At 39.7% G+C, this 23602-nt stretch overlaps 1 protein-coding gene and 1 long non-coding RNA gene across 3 annotated transcripts in view; one reads left to right on the top strand and one right to left on the bottom strand.

Moving 5' to 3' along the window:
- Window positions 1-23602, top strand: part of SLIT3 (slit guidance ligand 3) — a 411520-nt gene that overhangs the window by 353939 nt on the left and 33979 nt on the right. For both annotated transcript variants that reach the window (XM_083481735.1, XM_083481734.1), the window contains exons 28-30: window positions 4681-4820; window positions 15833-15926; window positions 22157-22294. In XM_083481735.1, the coding sequence (XP_083337861.1) occupies window positions 4681-4820; window positions 15833-15926; window positions 22157-22294 (372 nt within the window). The remainder of the gene's footprint in view (window positions 1-4680; window positions 4821-15832; window positions 15927-22156; window positions 22295-23602) is intronic.
- Window positions 16179-19397, bottom strand: LOC310696982. The gene is made up of 3 exons (XR_014520820.1): window positions 19312-19397; window positions 17077-17126; window positions 16179-16796 (listed from the first exon to the last, which is right to left on the bottom strand). It is a non-coding gene; the product is annotated as an uncharacterized lncRNA (long non-coding RNA).

Here is a 23602-nt window from a genome sequence, read left to right as displayed (position 1 = left end):
TTTCTGAGAAGGAATATGCAGCCATAGTAATTGGTCCTTATTGTGGCTTATGTAGTCAGCAGCTTCCTGAAACCTCCCACTCTAAAGCCTTGTACACACAACTCATTTTTGCCACTATAATTTATGTTATAAATTTCCATAACAAAAAAAAAACTACCTGCATCTTTCAAAAATGTCAGACCCCACCAACATGGTGATTGGTAGCCCTCTTCAATAAAATATAGGACTGCATGATCCAGCTGCTATAACTTTGTAGAACATATAATCACATCCAGGAATGGGGGGAGAGAATATTTCTTCCTTAATTTGAGTTGTTAATACAGTGGTACCTCGGGTTACAGGCGCTTCAGGGTACATACGCTTCAGGTTACAGACTCCGCTTACCCAGAAATAGTACCTCAGGTTAAGAACTCTACTTCAGGATGAGAACAGAAATCGCATGGCAGCGGTGCAGTGGCAGCAGGAGGCCCCATTAGCTAAAGTGGTACCTCAGGTTAAGAACAGTTTCAGGTTAAGAACGGACCTCCAGAATGAATTAAGTTCTTAACCTGAGGTACTACTGTATCGCATATGTACAGGCCTCCAATCTCTTAATTCAGGCATGGGCAAACTTGGCCGTCCAGCTGTTTTGGGACTACAACTTCCATCATCCCTAGCTAACAGGACCAGTGGTCAGGGATGATGAGAATTGTAGTCCCAAAACAGCTGGAGGACCAAGTTTGGCCATGCCTGTCTTAATTCCTAACCTCTGCTCTAATCAAGTTTCCAACCTCTCTGACTACACATTCAGATTTGATTAATCTTTATGTTTTCTCTGGCAGTTATTTTTCCGTAGCTTATGCTTGCATATGAAATGAAATGTGTCCCTGAGTCTTTTCAGTTCACCAGAAGAACTAGTTTAAGACTAATCCCTGAAGTCTTAGTGTGGCACACAGAAGGAAATGAGTGGCTTGTGTTTAATGCAGTGTAGTCCTCTTGCTTGAGATGCCAGTCAGAACAGACATAATTTTTGCAGTAGCTCTCCCAGCTACATCATTTATTTATTTGATTATTGACACAGACATAATGAAGGAGCTAGACACATTTAAGTGGCAAAGAAATTCCACAGGCATGGGGCCACAACTGAAAAGGCCCTTTCCCAAAGCCTTGTGCTGTGTATTTCAGGCTGTATTGGGACCACCAGGAAAGCCTCATCTGTACATCTCAAGGCATGGGCAGGTATATATGGGAGCAGGACTTTTAGCACCAAGCCAACCAGATTAACTTTTAAAATGGGGATTGCCGGTAAATGCATTCAATCCACTGCACCATTACCCCCATGGCCACTACATTTTGCATCAATTGCCATTTTCAAAAGCACATTACAATACTACATCTGGAACAAAAAATTGTCTAGATTAATGGCTGTCTTTAAGGAATAATTTATACTATACTTAGGTCCTACTATCCGCATGCTCGCTATCCAAAAATTCACTTATCCTCACATTAACAATTATGCCCAAACCTTGCTATATGCTCTGCAGATTCACTTATCCAAACAAATGGCTTTCTTACTTCCTTGCTTTGCTGGCCGTCAGCAACCATTTCTGGGCAGAAACAATAGAAGGAGGGGGGAACTAGACTGAATGAATCAGAGAGTAGGAGTGTTGAGACAAATCAGTTTTTTATTTTGTCTTTCTTTTGCTAATTGGCTGCAGCCATTGAAAAAGCAGGGAGAGAGATTCAAAAAATCCTAGATTAGAAATATATCCATAGGAAATAATGGTAACCATGGACTCGTTATGTGAACAGTTTCCATGGAACATACTGTGTTCAGAAAGCAGGACCTGCTTGTATTATATTTAAACTGCTTAGTGCTTATTTACAGTGGTACCTCGGGTTACAAACTTAATTCATTCAGGAGGTCCGTTCTTAACCCGAAACTGTTCTTAACCTGAGGCACACTTTAGCTAATGGGGCCTCCCGCTGCTGCTGCCAGCATGCGATTTCCGTTCTCATCCTGGGGCAAAGTTCTCAACCCGAGTTACTACTTCCGGGTTAGCAGAGTTTGTAACCCGAAGTGTTTGTAACCCGATGCATTTGTAACCCGAGGTACCAGTGTATTTATTTAGCAGTTAATCAGTCTGGATTAAATAAATAAATAGGCGCTCATTACATATGCCAATAAATAATACTTCTAGTTTCAAAAGTTCTCTCTTCCTTTTCTGTCTTTTTTTAAACAAAGATAACGGTTCCTGAGTTTATAACTATAGCTTGAATGTTGTATGTTAGTGATAGAAATGCATATTGTTTGAACAGCGTTGTGTTATTGCCAGTCCTTATTAGTAGTATACTGTTTATTGTAAACATCACCTGTTCTAGTCAGAATGTGGCATACAGAAATAGACAATAAAAGAAGCTAGTACAGGCTTCTCATTTTTCTTTTCTTTTCAAATGAAAGAATGAATCTGTGCTCCCAAACTGAGACCTTGTGTGCCAAGTTGCAGCCTAGAGCACATTTTTATGGCTGAGTTATAAAGCCCTGAAAAATGGGGTTTTGTAATGGAAACGGGAGACATGATGAATGGATCACTTTATTTAATTAGAGTTCTTTTATCCTACTCCCCCCATCCCCTTTCTTGGCTACAAAAGATGCTGTGCCAGCTCTTCCTGTCTTCCCTTATCTGCCTCATGTGATCCTGAGTATCACCAAAGGGTCAGAAAGAGGACGTTTTTTATTGGTACTAATGAGGTAAAAGACAGGCAAAGAAAATATTTCATACTGATTTAGTGTGCTTTAAGTAGAATTGATTCAAGCAGTTTGTTTTCAGTCATCCCTTCTAAAGATATATCCCTGTCCCTTCCAGCTATTATGACCTATGAGTGGTGAGTGTGGGATGAGAAGTGTCAGGAGCTGTTCTGCACAATCAGTTCAAATTGCTTTTATGGTTCTTTTATTATTTTGGGGGCATATGGTCTGCAAGTATCCAAGTTTTGTGTTGTCATGCTGTATAGTTGTGTACTACTTTGTCCTTATACTTTAAAAAGAAAAGTTGCTCCTTTTGCTCAGGAGAGACCACTTGCCCCTTTTTCGTTGTTCATGAATATGAAATAAGCAGATACTTTTGACTCAGCAATGTTGACTTCTACAAAATTGCCTGCCTCTGCTTTTTATTCTTTGTTTGTTCCTTTATCCAGCTACATATTTTATTTAGTGTTTTCCCACCTCAGGCTTTTTGCATAGGAAGCACACAGACTCCAGTGTACACAACACATACTGTAGCTTTCAAGATCAGGGATTACTAAATTTGGCCTCAGATCTTGCTGAATTAAAGCTCCCATCGTTACCGGCCATTGACCATTCTGGCTGGGAGTGATGGGAGGAACGTTTGAAAGTTACCCTCTCCTGTCCTAGAATATACTCAAGTGATGGGCTGCATTTTTTTAATGCTTCCGCATCATAAGAAGGGGTAGTTCTCACACATTTGAGGGCAAAGGAGGGCAACTTACCGGTACTTGTTACTTTTCTACATATTGCGTGAGGGGGGGGGGTTTTCTGTGAATCTACCCTCTTAATTACATTTTTATTTTTAAAAAAAAATTAAAAAATTTAAATTGTGGTATGTATAATTACAAACAAATTTCATGCTTCTTATAGTGAAACTGTGGTATGTGGATATTTTTATATATAAAAAAGTGAACTGCTTAAAATGTTCCAGAAATCACATCTTCAAAACATTGCTAAGTCTTTTTTTGTTGTGTTGCCTGTTGCTGGTGAGCTGCTATAGACTTGAGTTAGAAAATAAATAAAACATAATTCAGTATTATTCCTGTTCTCAGTTATTACACAAACATGCATTCACAGTCACATGTAAAAAGGTGTAATTAATGGTGGCTACTAATCATACAATTTTTATTGTTTTTTAAAGTATTTTTACCTCACTTTTAACTCACTTTTCAGCCTGAATAGGCTCCCCAACCAAGCAGATTACTAAAACAGCTCTCTCTAGTATTGTTACACACCACCACAATCTCTGAGCTGTGCAACATTCCAAGGGTACCAGGCACACTCACCAGAGTCTGTGTTTTCTTTTGTACAATAAGGGACAGCAGAGACTTTGGTTTATGATTTATGGTTTATTTACACATATATACAAGCTGAGCCTAGATAGAGTGCAGAGCATTCCATTCCAAAGGGGTCCTGTTTCTTCCATTGCTGCAGCCTCTGATTCAAAGAGGGTCCAAACACTGACTCTCTCTGCCTGCCTCCTGCTCTTCCCTCCTACAATTCAGCTTGCAAAACAGACACCTTTTTCCCTGTTCACTTACCTCATCACCCACTGCAATTCTGCCCCTCCCTCCTGAATCTCTGGCCTTTTATATCTGCTTTACCCATTTCTGTCCGGTCCAGAGAGTCTCTCTTATTGGCTTTCCAACATATGGCCAGCAAATAATTTTGAAGCCTGGCTTATAGCCAGGTTTTCAAATGTGGTTATTAGGAACCTTCAGTGCTGGATATTGCTGGATTCTGTCAATAGTTGATATTGGGGACCTTTCATGGGTGCCAACCCTCTTCGTTCAATACTGATGACCTTTAGTGGTCAACACGTGCAAAACTAGTTTGTGCTGTTTATGCTACCAACTTATTTCGGTCTGAAATGTAAATTAGTCTTCCGGTCTTGTTTACTCTTCTATTAAAAGTTGTTCCTGCCCTATTGGATTTGAGGGTGAAAAATGTGAAAGTAATCCAGATGACTGTGAAGATAATGATTGTGAGAACAACTCAACTTGTATGGATGGAGTAAACAATTATGCCTGCCTCTGCCTCCCTAATTATACAGGTAAGCAAATATATAAGGTATTTGCCCAAGGATCTAAGAATACAAGCCAGCAAATCATAACTGCTTATATTCACTGTGCAGTGGTAAGAAAATATCTACGCTCTTATAAACCATGAAAATGTGAACTGGTCTTGCTACTCTCTGAGCATCAGACACTTAGTGAAAGGCTCCTTGTAAGCTGGAGTGTATTACATATCATGGGATTTAATAAGTATCAGGTTTGAGCGGCTTGGTAAGTAAATCTAAAATTTCCCAAACTCTTAAAATGTTGTTTGGGGCCCTTTTGGGATGCTTTTGTAAATGGTTGGCTGGGAAAAAAACCTTACACTTGAATGAAAACTAATTGCGGCTTTTAACCATCTTTCTGCCAGAAGCTTGCTGGAGCTCCAAGAGGAGAAGTTAGTAACTGATGCTTTGAGTCAGTAGTTCTTTTTGTGTTATATCTAATTTTTATCCATTTATTTTTACTTTATAGTTTTGCTTTCTATATATAAAGGATAAAAATTGACACAAACAAAACAGCATCTTTCCTCTCAACTTGAAATAAGCAAAACGGTGTTTTCAAGCATTTGATGTGGGATGGGGATACTGCATCTCAACAGACCCGCTGGAAATAATTTTGAACAGGGGCTTAGGATGGGATTTCAGCGTTGATAGTGGCTTTCATTGAGTTACTTCTGTCTCTGCTCAGAATAGCTCAAATCTAAAGCTCTTGGCACAAAAAGTCAGTCTGCGGGGAAGATTTTCAGTCATCTTCCACTTAAGTCTATAACAAAGCTCACTGGGGTTTGTTTACCTGCTTGCATGTTTGTCTTCATTATTTCAAGTGTGCTGCTCAGAAATGAATGGATATTTAGGTTCAGAGATTATTGCTTTGTATTTCAAGAAAATCTATTTTGATCATACTAGGGAAACAGAATTTTATTACTGCCTTGTGACTTGTGTGCAGCTTAGAGCTATTTCCTGTACTGACTCTCAAAAGAGTTTTGAATTCATTTGTATATTCTTTGTATAGTTGTATATTTGATTTTTTTTTTCCAAAAGAGAGTGATTGTAAAAGTGTCTTGGAATTTAGATGAAACACACTAAAGGTTGGATAATTTAGCTTGGAAAAGAGAAGTATCAGAGAAAGTAAGGTATAATTCAGTGAAATGTGAAACCTACATTGTCTAAAAGCAGTATGTAGGTTAATTTTGCACATAATCTAGGAAGACTTGCCCCCTTTACAGCTGAGCATGATTCCACAGCTGAATAAAAATAGGGTCAAATACTGTTTCAACCTTATTTAAAAATATTACAGCTGAACAATTTTACCACCAGTAATATCTGAAGTGGTACCAATTCACTTCTCAGGGAATTATGTCATCCTTACAAGGAACAAGCATGGCTGGTTTCTCATGCCTAAAAGTTAAGAATGGTCTGGCAGTTTGTAGGTTTCTTCTGGAGTATATTGCCATTTGATAGACAGATGCTAAAATTACTGCAAAATTCCACTGGAAGAATCTCTTTTTGGCTTAAACATGGTCAAGATTTTATCCCTAGTGACTAAATATGAAACCAATAAAAATGCCTTTGACATAAAAAACCTCTTCTGTTACTTAATCTTTTAGTCTGTGTTGAGTTCTTGTTTTGTTACTTTTTGTGACCTTGTTTGATTATGAAAATACCTTGGAAAGATTATGTGCCTAGAAGTGGCACACACTTTACTTTGCAGTGTAACCTCCACATGCAGCTGCTGGGTGACCTTGGGCCAGTCACACTTCTCTGAAGTCTCTCAGCCTCACTCACCTCACAGAGTGTTTGTTGTGGGGGAGGAAGGGAAAGGAGATTGTTAGCCGCTTTGAGACTCCATACTGTAGTGATAAAGCGGGATATCAAATCCAAACTCTTCTTCTATATCAAATCCAAATTATAATATAGTAGTAATGTACCCTAAATAATGATTTTTGGCTTCATAGCCCAGTAGTGGGTTTCCCTGAAGCATTTTGCTTGCTTTAGGCTCAGGACTACATGAACTCTGGGTCTGATGTAGCAGAGCTGCTTTAATGCTTTTATGTGGCAACATTGCCCACTGCATATACATTGCTAAAGGAAAAAAACCTTGCCAAAGATTGTTTCCAGAAGTCCTAGTAAATATATGAACGTGGTGCCTACTGTTTTGCAACTTTATGCTATTTTTTTCTTTAGGTGGTTGCAAATGTTAGCCAATTGTATAATGCTCATTTTATTCCTGCCTTTTTGGGGAGGGGAGTTGCCTTTCAATATTTCCCCCCCCCCCCTAGCTTTGGGCTCTGCACAAGATGTTTCTGAATAAAGCTGAAAATATTTTCCATGTCCCATTTCTTATTATAATTAATATTAAAAACAAATGTAAGGAGTGTCCTATATTCAGGCAATGGAAATACAGAACACATGGTATTTGGCTTTACCTTAACCAATCAGCTATTAAAATTGGAAGAAAATTTGGTTTTTTAAAAAAGTTGTTGGTACACCCAGTAGTTCCCCCTTCCACTGAACAAGTTAACAATATGATTCAGATTATGGGTTTAAAACATTGAATGTGGCATGAAACAAATGGCATGTATTCTGATGTGGTAATTCCATTGTGGTAAATTGGCAAAATAATTAAATGAAACCAGCTCCATGGAGATTGTTTCTATGTTAGCTTGTTGTTTAGCTGCCTTAGTTCTGGAGTCATAGGAGGTCAGGATGAGTCAGTACAGTGGTACCTTGGGTTACATACGCTTCAGGTTACATACTCCGCTAACCCAGAAATAGTACCTCGGGTTAAGAACTTTGCTTCAGGATGAGAACAGAAATCGTGCTCCGGTGGCGCGGCAGCAGCAGGAGGTACCATTAGCTAAAGTGGTGCTTCAGGTTAAGAACAGTTTCAGGTTAAGAACGGACCTCCGGAACGAATTAAGTACTTAACCCGAGGTACCACTGTATTAACATATTGTTACATGTCACCCCAATCTCTGAACAGCACGAGATTCCAGGGGTTGCAGGCTCGCTTTAACCCAGAGTCTATGTTTCTGAACAATGAGGCACAACAGAGCTTCTGGTGTCTTCATGATATATGGCTTATTTACACATATATGCAACTGGAGTCTACTGGGAAAGGTTCTCCAGCTTTACATTCCAAGAGTTCTCCCATAGTCATAGCACTGGATTCAAAGCAGACCTCAGCATCCTGCTTTTTTGACCTTTGTGCTTTCAGTTCCAACATCCACCTTGTACCACCATCCCAGCTTACAGGGATTTGGTGGCAACCAGATTCTGACATACGGGTGGAGAGTCTCCCATAAAAAAAAAAGACAAGGAAAAGTTCCACATGAACTTAGAACATTTCATCTGCTATACCGAACAACGAAAATCCTGCTAGTATGTAAGATGCTCTGTTTCAGTCTACATATCTCTTATTTACGTTATCAGTGCATTGTTTTGAAGAAATTTGCAGAATTTACAACATGGATTGCTTCCAGCACATTAGCCATTTCATTTAGAATCATCATAATTTGGTTGTTTTTACTGGAAATGTAACTGACATCACCAGTCCATTGTATTCTACTATTTTTGTGTGTGTGTTGTAGTGTTTTGTCTTGCAAATGTAATTGCAGGATGAGCCAATCCAGTATATTTAATAGTGCCAGAACCAGGCAGTAGCACAGAGTTGAGAACTAGGCTTCTACTGGTGTCTGCCTGAGCCTAACTACCAATTACTGAGCAAATAACAGAAATGAAACTGAAACTAAAGTGATTTGCCCTTAAGGAACATTGTCAAAATTACTAAACTGTGTAGCTATGGAACAACCCCAAATTCTCGAATGCCAGCCAGAAACATATATAACAGTATAACAGTATGGATTTACAAATTGCTGTTGAGGCTTTTCAGGGCTGCTGTTTCTTTCATTAGAAACTTCCTCCTTGCTGCTTTTTAAATTTAAGTAAATAAGTAGTTTCTTCCTGTTCGTTCCTTATGACTTTGGCAGTCCTGAGTTGTCTCTTGATTAGGCAGTTCCTGTTCTTGTTGCTTTGATTTCCCCTTAGTAACCAATTGCTCATTTATTATATTTTATGAGTTAAATTGTACAAATAAAAAAATAAGACAAAGCAGCACTAAAGGATCCTAGTGTGCAACTAGGAATGTCATTCACACATTAATCCAGTGCATGATAACGTTTGTTACATATATTATTTTAAATTTAAGCTACTTTAAACTGTTTTAATGTTGTAACCTGCTCTGGAACATTAGGGTGAAGAGTGGTTGTTGTTGCATTAAAAAATGCAAAATATGAAAATATTAGTACATTAGGGGATGCTAGCACATGCCAAAATATAATTTTGTATGTCAAGTAAATTACATTTTAGGTTTCTTGTTCAGTTTGGTATGGTTTAGGTTTCTTGTTCAGTTTGGTATCTGAAAAAGATACTTTTTATTTCAAGCAATGCAATTAAAAAAACTTTTATGACACATGGCATCTATACCTAGAGGCAAAGAATTAGCCCAGAGGCAGAGAATTCTGTTTTTAAAAATGTATTACACAGTATTTTTTAATTTTCAAAGCTTTACAAATAAAATATAATGATGAAAAAAGATGAAAAAATAGAGGTGATAATAATAAATTAAAAAATCCTAGCTTATATGTTTTAGTTTACATGCAAAAGTTGAGATGAGGAAATGTGATGTCATTGAGAAGTGATTCAGGAACAAGAATTAAGCTTCATGCTGTGAATCTGTAGGTTTAATATTCATGTGCCAAAATTACCCCACAGTTCCATGTGGATAAGCACATTGGAGACGATGTGGTAAGCAGCTCAGTTACTGTGGAAATGATAGAAGTAAGGTTAGATTTCTTGCTTATTGCATAATTAAAATGGCAGATTTAGGTCTTGTAGTTCGGCAGAGCAAGGAACTAGATGGTAGCTCATATCTTTTATATATCAGGAAGAAGCTTTCTTGTAGAGGCATAGGGATGACATATGGTCTGGGAAAATACAAAATTCTTAAGATTTTCTTTCAGAAATTACTTTTGGGCTTGACAAATTTGAGGAGTACGTAGCACTGCTTCAATTTGCTAAAAGTCATTTTTCTAAAAGTGTATTAGTTGGCTACTAAATATGACTAAATACAATCTTCTACCTACTTGGAAGGAAGCTTCATTGAATCAATGGGTATAGAATTGTGTTCTTAATTACACTTGAATTTATTATAGTGATTTCCAGCCTGGTGTGGGCTCAGGGAATAAATGATATCAGTGGAGAAAAATGATGGCATATAATTTAATTATTTATCTGACCCTGCCTCTTTATTCTTTAAATGAAAATTTCAAATGTAGGAGAGATTGGTCATGGCCCAGTAGTTCAGGCAGTAGTTCTGTCTGTTAGTGAAAGATGACTTGTTGAATAAAATTAAGCTTCATATGTTTGGCCAACAGACAAAATATAAGATATTTACTACAACTCATTGGTACTAGAAAAATTCAATTTCCGTTTTAGCAAAGTTCTCAGTTTCATAATAAGTTGTGAGATCCTTAAAACTATTAGAAGGCCTGGGCCATTATTGTTGTTGTTGTTTAGTCGTTTAGTCGTGTCCGACTCTTCGTGACCCCATGGACCAGAGCACGCCAGGCACTTCTGTCCTCCACTGCCTCCCGCAGTTTGATCAAGCTCATGCTAGTAGCTTCAAGAACACCATCCAACCATCTCATTCTCTGTCGTCCCCTTCTCCTTGTGCCCTCCATCTTTCCCAACATCAGGGTCTTTTCCAGGGAGTCTTCTCTTCTCATGAGGTGGCCAAAGTATTGGAGCCTCAGCTTCACGATCTGTCCTTCCAGTGAGCACTCAGGGATGATTTCCTTCAGAATGGAGAGGTTTGATCTTCTTGCAGTCCATGGGACTCTCAAGAGTCTCCTCCAGCACCATAATTCAAAAGCATCAATTCTTCGGTGATCAGCCTTCTTTATGGTCCAGCTCTCACTTCCATACATCACTACTGGGAAAACCATGGCTTTTACTATACGGACCTTTGTTGGCAAGGTGATGTCTCTGCTTTTTAAGATGTTGTCTAGGTTTGCCATCGCCTTTCTCCCAAGGAGCAGGCGTCTTTTAATTTCGTGACTGCTGTCACCATCTGCACTGATCATGGAGCCCAAGAAAGTAAAATCTCTCACTGCCTCCATTTCTTCCCCATCTATTTGCCAGGAGGTGATGGGCCCAGTGGCCATGATCTTCGTTTTTTTGATGTTGAGCTTCAGACCATATTTTGCGCTCTCCTCTTTCACCCTCATTAAAAGGTTCTTTAATTCCTCTTCACTTTCTGCCATCAAGGTTGTGTCATCTGCATATCTGAGGTTGTTGATATTTCTTCCGGCAATCTTAATTCCGGCTTGGGATTCATCCAGCCCAGCCTTTCGCATGATGAATTCTGCATATAAGTTAAATAAGCAGGGAGACAATATACAGCCTTGCCGTACTCCTTTCCCAATTTGGAACCAATCAGTTGTTCCATATCCAGTTCTAACTGTAGCTTCTTGTCCCACATAGAGATTTCGCAGGAGACAGATGAGGTGATCAGGCACTCCCATTTCTTTAAGAACTTGCCATAGTTTGCTGTGGTCAACACAGTCAAAGGCTTTTGCATAGTCAATGAAGCAGAAGTAGATGTCTTTCTGGAACTCTCTAGCTTTCTCCATAATCCAGCGCATGTTTGCAATTTGGTCTCTGGTTCCTCTGCCTCTTCTAAATCCAGCTTGCACTTCTGGGAGTTCTCGGTCCACATACTGCTTGAGCCTTCCTTGTAGAATTTTAAGCATAACCTTGCTAGCATGTGAAATGAGTGAAATTGTGCGGTAGTTGGAGCATTCTTTGGCACTGCCTTTCTTTGGGATTGGAATGTAGACTGATCTTCTCCAATCCTCTGGCCACTGCTGAGTTTTCCAAACTTGCTGGCATATTGAGTGTAGCACCTTAACAGCATCATCTTTTAAAATTTTAAACAGTTCAGCTGGAATACCATCACTTCCACTGGCCTTGTTATTTGCAGTGCTTTCTAAGGCCCATTTGACTTCACTCTCCAGGATGTCTGGCTCAAGGTCAGCAACCACACTACCTGGGGTGTACGAGACATCCATATCTTTCTGGTATAATTCCTCTGTGTATTCTTGCCACCTCTTCTTGATGTCTTCTGCTTCAGTTAGATCTTTACCACTTTTGTCCTTTATTATGGTAATCTTTGTACGAAATGTTCCTTTCATATTTCCGATTTTCTTGAACAGATCTCTGGTTCTTCCCATTCTGTTGCTTTCCTCTATTTCTTTGCATTGCTCGTTTAAGAAGGCCTTCTTGTCTCTCCTTGCTGTTCTTTGGAAATCTGCATTCAGTTTCCTGTATCTTTCACTATCTCCCTCGCATTTTGCTTGCCTTCTCTCCCCCGCTATTTGTAAGGCCTCGTTGGACAGCCACTTTGCTTTCTTGCATTTCTTTTTCATTGGGATGGTTTTAGTTGCTGCCTCCTGTATAATGTTGCGAGCCTCCATCCATAGTTCTTCAGGCACTCTGTCCAGCAAATCTAAATCCTTAAACCTGTTCCTCACTTCCACTGTGTATTCATAAGGGATTTGGTTTAGATTGTATCTTACCTGTCCAGTGGTTTTTCCTACTTTCTTCAGTTTAAGCTTGAATTTTGCTATAAGAAGCTGATGATCTGAGCCACAGTCAGCTCCAGGTCTTGTTTTTGCTGACTGTATAGAGCTTCTCCATCTTTGGCTGCAGAGAATATAATCAATCTGATTTCGATGTTGCCCATCTGGGGATGTCCATGTGTAGAGTCGTCTCTTGTGTTGTTGGAAAAGCGTGTTTGTGATGACCAGCTTGTTCTCTTGACAGAACTCTATTAGCCTTTGCCCTGCTTCGTTTTGATCTCCAAGGCCAAACTTGCCAGTTGTTCCTTTTATCTCTTGATTCCCTACTTTAGCATTCCAATCCCCTATAATGAGCAGAACATCCTTCTTTGGTGTCACTTCGATAAGGTCTTGTAAGTCTTCATAGAACTGGTCAATTTCAGTTTCTTCAGCACTAGTAGTTGGTGCATAAACTTGGATTACTGTGATGTTAAAAGGTCTGCCTTGGATTCGTATCGAGATCATTCTATCATTTTTGAGACTGCATCCCAGTACAGCTTTCGCCACTCTTTTGTTGACTATGAGGGCCACTCCATTTCTCTTACGGGTTTCTTGCCCACAGTAGTAGATATGATAGTCATCCGAACTGAATTCGCCCATTCCCGTCCATTTTAGCTCACTGATGCCCAGGATGTCAATATTTATTCTTGCCATCTCATTTTTGACCACATCCAACTTACCCAGGTTCATGGTTCTTACATTCCAGGTTCCTATGCAATATTTTTCTTTACAGCATTGGACTTTCCTTTCGCTTCCATGCATATCCTTTCGGCTTTGGCCCAGCCGCTTCATCAGCTCTGGATCTACTTGTACTTGTCCTCCGCTCTTCCCCAGTAGCATGTTGGACACCTTCCGACCTGAGGGGCTCATCTTCCAGTGTCATAACTTTTATATGCCTGTTGTCTTTGTCCATGGAGTTTTCTTGGCAGGGATACTGGAGTGGCTTGCCAGTTCCTACTCCAGGTGGATCACGTTTGGTCAAAACTCTCCACTATGACCTGTTCATCTTGGGTGCCCTGCTCGGCGTAGTTCATAGCTTCTCTGAGTTCTTCAAGCCCCTTCGCCACGGCAAGGCAGTGATCCATGAAGGGGTGGGCCATTATTGACATTTGCCAATTCTTGGTAAAATGGTTCTACCACTTTGTAGCTGTGATGCTCTGAAAATTGCCTGGATTCCCCAGTCTCCAAACATTTGTTTTAGTATTTGAATGCAGTTCCATTATAACAAATCTGCAATGCCAGCATAAATTCATGCTTTGTGGTCCCCCCCCCCCATGTGCTTAGACAATATAAATAATTATTATTGCCGAAGCATCCAACATAACTAGGTGCTGTACACAAGATAATATGCACTGTCCTGATTTAGAAAAGAAAACTCTCTGGTTTGGCATTCTCTGCAGAACTGAACAGGTGTCAGCTGGATTTATAACTGTTCCAGTATACCCCAAACTGATTTCCCCTCTTTTGTAAGAAAATCCCAGGTTGATACGCAATAGGCCTAGCACTTTGGAGTGTCTGCTGGGAACAGCAGCAAGTTATGAAAGTGGTTGAGTTGTGCTGTAACTATACACAACCATATACTTTTTGAATACTCATTTGGTCATTCCCCTGAATCTGACTTGAGTTAACACTGCTCCCCTCCCTTCAAGCAAGGTGAGTGCCATAAATTATTTATAGTTAGGGGAACCCCATGTGGTTCTGACTTTGTTCAATTCCTTTTGGCATCATTTACAACAGACACTTAGCACAGGCTTGTGAGTGTACAGTGCTTTAGCCATAAGCACTAGTAATACTGTAGGATGTTATTGTTTGGTTTTTCCCTCCAGTAATGAGTTTTGTCATTAAGCTGAATATATAGCAAAATATGGAATTGACTCTGATCTGTTTGCATATTTACAGCTTCATTTTTGCCAGTGGAAGCTTTTGTTGTGGCGATTTAGAGACAGTTATGTGTTTGAAATGCATGTTGGGCTATCTACATATATAGGACTTATCTGTGCAATTTTACATTGTGGCTCAGTAGACTTCTGGAACAAATATGTTATAAGGGTTTAATAAACCAGATATTACATATACAAAAAGGGTTTTGCGTCCTCCAGGGGCAATATCTCAAGTCTAAGTTACAGAAGTGCAACCAAATAGGGCTGGATTTGAACATTGTGGATCTGTTCATTATTAGAAGTTAAAAATACAAAACTAGACCTTAGACTGAACAGGTAATAACGAAAACCAGCTGAACTATTACTTGCCCTTGAGGCCATATTACCTAGAAGACAGCATATTCTTTGGGTTCATGAGGTTCTGTGCTCTTTTAGTAGATGTTTATTAATCATATGAAGTCTTCAATCTGTTTAGCATTACCAAATAGACTATTTTTACCATTTTGAATAAACCAACAATATTCTTGCAGGAAAAATAAAACATTGGCTCTAAATGAAAGTTAGTGCTTTGTTCAAAACATTTTTGCAGCAATAATGTTACTCCACATGTTAATAAATGAGTCACTAGTTCTCTTTGCTGCTGGATCCAGGGACCTTGTCATGTGGTCAAGTACCGGTTAAAGCTTAATGTTGTGCCAAAGCAAGGAACAGTGTATGTCATATTACTCTCTATCCTGTTGTAAAACCTGTTCACTGAAATGGATATAATTATTGGTGTAAGGTAGTGAGCTGCTCCAAATCCCGAGGGCAGCTGTGGCAGTGTGTTGCAACAAAAACAACTTACTTTTGTGGCACCTTGGGCAAACAGGTTTATTGTGGCCTGATAACACTTCATCAGATGCCTCTTCATCTTGTCCAGAAAGGCTTAGGCCACAATAAAGGCTCATCCATGCTTACCGTTGCTCTGACTTCCATGCATGTCTGGACTTTCCAGGTTCATGTTTGACAGCTTATTGTTTTGCCCCAGCTTCCCCCCCCCCCCACAAAAACCCACTCTTTACTGCTGCATTGGAGCAAACCCAATCCACCGAAACCCCAAATTGCTGTTTGCTCCAATTCAGCGATAAAGATTGGGTTTTCACAAGGAAAGCATTGAAGAAGAAGAAAAGATCACTCTGACATAGAGCTTTAGAGAGCGAACTGCGCCTTGAAAGCACAGAGGAACAGTAAGTGTGGATAAGCCCTTAATCTGTGCCTCAAGATTCAGCTTGTTCAACAGTTTGTGGGTTCACTTTTCTTTAGTCCGCACACCATCAGACCTTTGCATTAATCTGTTATTCTTCAATGGCCATTTGTCCCTAAACCTTTTTTCCATGATAGTTCAAGAAAATCAACCAATGTCTCACATCAGAGTTGTTTTTAAAGCCCTCTTAATTTGTTTCCACCCCAGGGGAGCTATGTGATGAGGTGATCAACCACTGTGTCCCAGAGCTAAATCCTTGCAAACATGACTCCAAATGTATCTCTTTTGACAAAGAATACAGGTAAGCAAACACATATTGATAGTTTCAGAATGGGCCATTGTAAACTACATGGGGGAGCATGTATCCTAATTAACAAAATTCCCTTGAGTGTTGTTTTCGAGAAATGCCTATGGAATTCCACATGTGAGGATGAAGTGAAAAGAGGAGTCTGCTCTTTGATCCTGCTTTTTCCAATCTGACACTTTAATTTGACACGGAATCCCCTTTACAGTCATTCTCATCTCACCACTCTTGGTGCTGCCAATGTTGCCTTTTATATCATTGTAGCCACCGAATCTCTCAGTCTCTGGACTTATTCACACTTAACTTTTGTCCACATTTTCCACGCCCAGTCAGCACTTTCAAGCTCTGTGTCAGAGCACTCTTGTTTGTTTTCTCCGGACAGAATGCATCTGAAGAACAGCATCAGGAAATGGAACTGTTCTCACCTGAAAGGTGTTTCTCAGAGGTGTTAAACACATGGTGTGGTGGGTAATGCCTCCCATCTTGTTTCAGAAGTCAGATAACACATATGTTTGTCCATTCCTTGTTTCCCTCCTCCTTTTGACCAGTCCATTTTATGACAAGCTATACAAACCTGAGGAGGAGTAGAAGAATTCGGAGTGCACACACATTCCTGCTCTGAGTCAAGACAAGAAATGGATCCAGAGGAGGAGGAGGAGGAGGAGGAGGAGAGCAAGTAACAGACAAAGATCTGTGTTTCCTGTCTTTGAGCATTAGAGGGCAGCATGCATAACCTACCATGCCATGTACTCACTGCTGTTGGAGAACAATGGTGGCTGGGGAAATAGCAAATTCAGTATTCTTAGTTTTGGAACAAGATGCATTTGAGCATAGCAGGCATCGAATCAAAGGCAAACTGAAGGTAATCTAGATTGAAATATAGTTGGAGAGATGGAAATAAATTTCCAAAAATAAAGGCACAACTCTAAAGCGAGGTCCACAAAAACTAGCTTTGGAATTCCACAGTAGCACTTAACAGAGAATCTTGAACTATAATCCTCTTCAAAGCGAAGAAAGAATGGTAAGTTAAATATTACTGTTTCAATTATCCCTGCATAGCATGATGTCACCATTTATGGAGATAAAGGAAATCTGGTAATTTGTTTCTACTGTAATTAGTAGTTACTTGGGGGAGGGGAATACTTACTCAGCAGTAACAAAACAAATGCAGTAATACAAGGTGGGGGAAATCAGCACCTAGGGAAGTGAAAGCAATAATTTGAAGTATTTTGCTGCACTAACATATTTTGGATCACTTTTAGTATTTTGGCCTCCATGGCTGTGATTATTGAAAGGGGGCATTTAAATATATAGAATTGCCCCCTCTACATAATTAATTGCAATTTGTTCATTTTTATTTTAAGAATTTCTGTGTCATTCTCCGCAAAAATGTCCAGAGCAGTATATACAGTTAACTAACTGAATTCATCTCTCACAGAAATAAACCTGTTGTTCCAATTGCCCAGAATGTACGTATTAGAGTATTGTTATAAATAATTTTTATTATTCTGGAGCTTGGAATTACTACCTGACAGAATAAAGCACTGATTTAATACAGCTCTTCCAATAAAAGTGGTGGTTCTATCATTACTGTGATAGCCAATACACATCATAAAAGTGATCCATAGCAGCTTTGAATAGGGACCTGCACATCGTTCATTATTACATCACTTTATACTAGGACAAGAGGGATCGATAAAGCAACAGGATTAAATGCTGCTATTTCCTCCCATAGCATCTTATGATGGATACCGTTTGCATGCCAGTGTGCCTGAAGCATTGCTGAGCTGTTTTGCTATATATTTGCTACATTTTTGAGAAAGAATAGTCCCAGATCTCCAACTTGCTTTTTTTTCTGTTCCAGAGATGATTAATTACAGAATTATTGTTCTGAACGGCAATAGAATTCTGAATTAGTGCCTTCAGACAATTGTTCCTGATTTCTAATGTTTTGTAGATGTTTATGTGATGTGAATGAGTGCAGGATCAGGTATATAGGCTGTGGATGGAGATTATAATGGAGAGCTGATGGTGTACAAACTTGTCAAAAGAGCATGAAATCATTAGATTGTGAGGTAAGCCAAAAGAAAGAGAAAAGAGATACACTTTTCATAGGAAAATGGTGAATAATGATAAGTGCTCTCAGACATGCTGAAAAGGCAGGTCCTTAGGGAGGATTTAGCAGAAGGTTTTAGTGTTCCACCAAATAGTTCCAGGTAGCACCTTCACAAAGGCTGCTGAGTTCAGAAAATGCAGAGGGAGAATTGCATGCTGTTGAAAACCTATAGGTTACCTGATTTTTTAACACATGTTCCCTAGGTATTCATTTCATTTTTATTTATTCTTTCATTATTTAAAATTATAAGCCACATTTCCAGTTTAAAAATTCCAAGGTGACTTGCAATAACATTAAAATTTTAAAAATTGAAATTACGGGAAATAAAACAGCAATAGAGGTGGTAGAAGATATGGTTTGGTTGACCTAAAATTCCTGTAATTTTCTCCTCTAGTCAGATACCTCAGAAGTGTAGGGAATAAGGAAGATGCCAGCTCTCAAGGTCCAGGATTTGAAAGCTAAAACATTTCATTTATCCTTCGGTTATATTAAAAGCCGTTCCCAGTTGCTGTTCTTCTGCAGCTACTTGGTTGTAAAATAGATCCAACTGTGCCAATTTAGAATTTTTGGAATTAAATCAGAGCTTTTGCACCTGTTCTAATGTTACCTGGCTGCTGGCATTCTACCTAAGGGAGCGATTGATTTAGTCGTTGAGTGTCATGTTCCTTCTTCTCTTCCTCTATGCCTCTCCCCTGCCCCTCTCACCAGACACGGTTTAGGATAGTGCAAAGGTTTGGCCACACCCGACAGGGGGTGCCACAACAATGCTGTAGAACAGAGTGTAAGAGGCAGGGGCACTGAATTTTAGCATCACACAGGGTGCCACCGAAATTTGAGTGCTCCAAGTCTGCCACTGGTCTCACTTTGGGTAAAGGGTATAGGGACCCCTGACCATAAGATCCAGTTGTGGCCGACTCTGGGGTTGCGGCACTCATCTCGCTTTACTGGCCGAGGGAGCTGGCGTACAGCTTCCAGGTCATGTGGCCAGCATGACTAAGCCGCTTCTGGCGAACCAGAGCAGTGCATGGAAACGCCGTTTACCTTCCTGCCAGAGCGGTACCTATTTATCTACTTGCACTTTGAAGTGCTTTTGAACTGCTAGGTTTGGAAGGAGCAGGGACTGAGCAACGGGAGCTCACCCTGTCACAGGGATTCAAACTGCCAACCTTCTGATCGGCAAGCCCTAGGCTCTGTGCCACAGTGCCACCCACGTCCCACAAATAAGCTGTGATTAACTAAATGAGAGATCTTCCAGTAACAACTTACCTGCAATGAGGGGAGTAGAAGAGCTAATATCTGAGCCAGTCTTATGCTTCCCTGTTGATCAAATCAAGCAAGTGCTCATGCTCTGTAATAATAGTTAATATTTTGTAATAGCAATTAATAACTTGTAACTGGAGTAGTGCGTTTCCTTGCACATTCAAAAAGGAGAAGACCAACTACTTTTGTTGCTGGTCACTTTAAAGACCATGTCTCTGGTTTAAGTGGTTACTTAAACATAGAAAAGGCATATTCAAAGAGAAGAACAGACTAGGCCATCAATTTGCATAAAATTAGCTCATACTGATTTTTATTATTTGTATGTATAGATGCAAATTTAGAAATAATTATGATAATCAGAAATATATTACATCTCACCATAGTAGGGGAAACTGTGACCTGTGTTATCTCTCAGGCTGCTGCTGTCCAGGTTCTAACTGTTGAGAGGCAACTTCAAGCCCTTGCTCTTCCTTCAAGTGGTCCTTTATCTTTAAACCAGACTTTGACCCAATGGTCCTTCAAATAGGGAACAGGACCACCCTACCTTGATTACAACCTATCTTGTTAAAGTGAGCACAATTCATACAGCTTCAAATGCTTACGGTATCTGCATATAAAACAAGCCTGATTCTGAAATATGTAGGGCCTTAACTTGCTTTGGGCTACAGGAATGGAAGTGTATAAAACTACCTTCGTGTATCATTATATAACATACAGATGCAACTGTAACAATAACAACTACAAATTTAGAAATTAGTAATCCAGATACATTGAAAGACTAGAAATCTGTTTCCCCTGGGTACTATTTAAACACCCATGAAACATAAGATGAATCAGTTTCCATATCTATAGATTGTCTAGTCTCTGTCTCTTTTATGCCCTTACTTCCTGTGGCCACTATATACAACCACATAGTGAGGTGACATGAAGTTAGCCCACATATTTCCTCTTAATCTTAATACACCTTTATTTCCAGCTTTCTGCACCAGTCTATTTTGCAGTGCAGGAGGAAATCTAGAAGTAAAGAGGCTAGCATTAGAATTAAATAAGCTGTTGACATCCAGAGTTCAGAGGTATACGAAAGTACAATCTCCAAAATATGTAACATATGCTAAACTGGGGAAGTAATGGATGTTTCTCTTTTGTTCTGGTTTGAATGATATGCTTATTATTTTCCAGCTGTACAGCAACATCCAGCTGGGAGGTTTGAAATGTGGTTTATAGGCTGAAATACATTCAAGCCAGTCCAAAGCATAGTGTCTAAGATTTTGAGAGACTGCCTAGATTTCCAGAGAGATTTGCTCCCCCTGGCCTGAGACCTTGAATGCCAAGTTTCAGCCTAGAGCACATTTTTTATGGTTGAGTAATAAACCTCGGAAAATAGGGTATATAATGGAAATGCTGACACAACTTTAATACAAGCAACTTAACAACAGTAATAAATATATAATAGCTTATGTTTGTTGTTACTTTGGATCCTCCAATCTGCTTTCTAGAAATGAGTTGCCATCTGAAGGTGGTGGAATGGCATCAACTTGTTCTTTTATCTTCATATTAAGATCTGAGAAACAAATATTTATTGCTTCTTTTCATTATAATTACAGTTCAAATGAAGGCTTATTAAGTGATTGTCATTTCCATAAGATACAATGCTTCACTATACACTACCTTGAGGGAATTATGAAGTTTATCTAAATGTTTTCACGATTTGAGAGACCTGCTTTAAACGACCAAGAACTTGCTTTAAATGGTTATTACTATAAACAGTGATGTTAGTATGTATGGTTACTTATTAAAGAATACGGTTTAACTTCAGATAGTTACAATGGCTTTAACAAAGAATCTTTACACTATTTTGTTACTGGCACGTTAAAATAGAAATTGGGGGATCTTTTTGGCTCCACAGGCCAGATCCTTATTAGGATCTACCTTAAAGAGCAAAATTTGACAGGCAGGTGGGAGTGCCCACCTGTCAGTCACCTGATGTCATAGTGATGCCTTGTGATTGGGTACTTTGAAGTCAGCTGACGGACAGTAGAGCCAAATCTAGCTTTCTGTAGGCATTGGGTGTGTCTGCAAGTTCCCCATGGAAAACTTGCTTGCACACCTGATCTGGCAGGTTTCAGATTTACCTTCCATCCGCTGATGGGTGGTAGAGCCAAAGACTTGTTTTCCATTGCCAATGCACATCTCTACCTGCCCCATACCTAACATCACATATGATGTCAGGTGTCGAGCAAGTGGGTGTGGTTTGGTGAAATCAGCCATGCTGCTCAAGTTTGAACATCTAGCGGGCAATGTTTTGCCTGCAGGCAGAGATTCCCCATCATACTTTAAATTATATATATGCAATGCAATATAGGATTCCTGTCACTTTAATATGAATAGCACCGGCAGAAAGGATGCGGACCTTTCTGCCTCTTTCTCCTCTGCAGCCCCTGAAAAGCCTCCCCTGAGATATGGAGGACCCTCCTGGATATAGTGGGCTGTGATGCAATTCCCCGTCAACCTGCAGTGACACAGTCCACCCAGTTTCAGAAGGTTCCCTGACCTTCAGGAGCAGCTTTGGGGAGATTAAGGGCTGTTGTGACAGTCATCTTTCTGAGATCCCCCTTCCATTGGCACTTCTCAGGATTCAAGTCAATATTTGTACTCACCCAGCCTCCTATTATGGGCTGCAAAAACAAATACTATACTAACACTCTTTATTTCTCATCAGATATATTGAGGTATGCTGTGGCCTTTATGCTTTGGTTTCTATAGCACTTTCACCTTCACATCACAAACACTTTTGTTGATATAATTGAACACTGATTTATGCTTATGGATTCACTGATTGATCTTGTTACAGATGTGAATGCTTGCCTGGCTACAGTGGAAAACATTGTGAAATTGATGAAGATGACTGTGCAGGACACAAATGCCGCCATGGTGCATTGTGTGTAGATGCTGTCAATGGGTACACCTGCATTTGTCCTCAAGGATTCAGGTAAGCAAAGTGGCATGGGCTCCCTCCAGATAATACTCTGACATTGGAATGTACAGGCTCATGGAACTATTTTTGATGGTTCAGAAGCTAATTGCACAACATCTAGCAATCCACTTGTATGACAAAGCCATTTTTGGCATGCACGCTGTTACTTCCAGTCATTGCCCCCTGCATACCCAGTTGATCACTGTGTTCTGCAGGATAGAGCTTCCTGCAGATACCATCCTATCAGGAGATTTGTTCTGCCTGATGTTGAAATGGGGTCTTTAGTGTGTCAGCACTTCCATTTGGAACGACCTTCCATTGCATATCAGCATAATAATAATTTATTCCCGTTTTCTGAGGCCTCGTAGGGCAGACACTTTTTTATGCATAAATACCCTGATTAGTTTATTAAACCATGAACTTATCTTTGATTTCGTCTTCACTCTGTTGTACTTTTTTTCAAAAGAGTATCAAAGCAACTTAGAGTAATAAAATTCATAGACTTGTCGTTAACTAAGGTTTACTCAGAGTAGACCCATTGAAATTAATGGACCTAAGTTAGTCATGACATTAATTTCAAAGGATCTGCTCTAAATGACTTGGTTGATACACCCCATGGAAATGCAGCTTTATCAATAATTCACCCTGCATCTTTACTTCAGGCAGGTTCTCTACCCTCCTATCCCAGCATCTTGCATGCCTGTCTGATTTAAACATTTGTTTGGTGCTTTGTTTTTTTGTAAAATCCCCCTCAATGTTAATTTTAAAAACTGTTCAAAGCAGTAGCAGGTTAAGGGCCTGCTAATCGTGCAGTGTACAGCCCAGTTTAGCCATTCATTTTGAATGTACAAAGAGTCATGTGCAGAAGGCTTCTCCCCAACATTTCTATCCCCATCAGAGACCACTGTGTATTAAGCAGAAAGTTGTGAAGGAAGCACGTTCTGTTGCTCCACCATTAAACTACATTCACAAGAAATGTAAGGCAACAACACGCCCAGAGGCTGATTGGGAATGTTCAAGTTACGCTTTATGTTACATAGAATTCCTACCATCATCACACTAAGTGTTCGGATTCTGATTGTCATAAAAGTGCTTTGCATTTGGTGTACAGGATTTCTGTAGCTCTCTCTTGACAATTTCCAGGTTTAGTTCTGTCAGCTGTCAATAGGCCACTCTTCTGAAAATTTCACTGTATGTCAAAGATAAGGACACTTCACCAAATGAGTTCAGTAATCATCGCCTGGAGGGTTAGATATTGCTTCCTTCCAGTCAAATATTTTCTGTATTTGAGAACACATCCGCAGCGAGAGAGCAGTCACACCT

The sequence above is a fragment of the Podarcis liolepis genome (genome assembly GCF_965112155.1).
Source record: "Podarcis liolepis genome assembly, chromosome: 2".
Lineage (NCBI taxonomy): Eukaryota > Metazoa > Chordata > Lepidosauria > Squamata > Lacertidae > Podarcis > Podarcis liolepis.
Note: the sequence above shows the minus strand (reverse complement) of the source record. Positions and strands in the feature narration are given on the sequence as shown.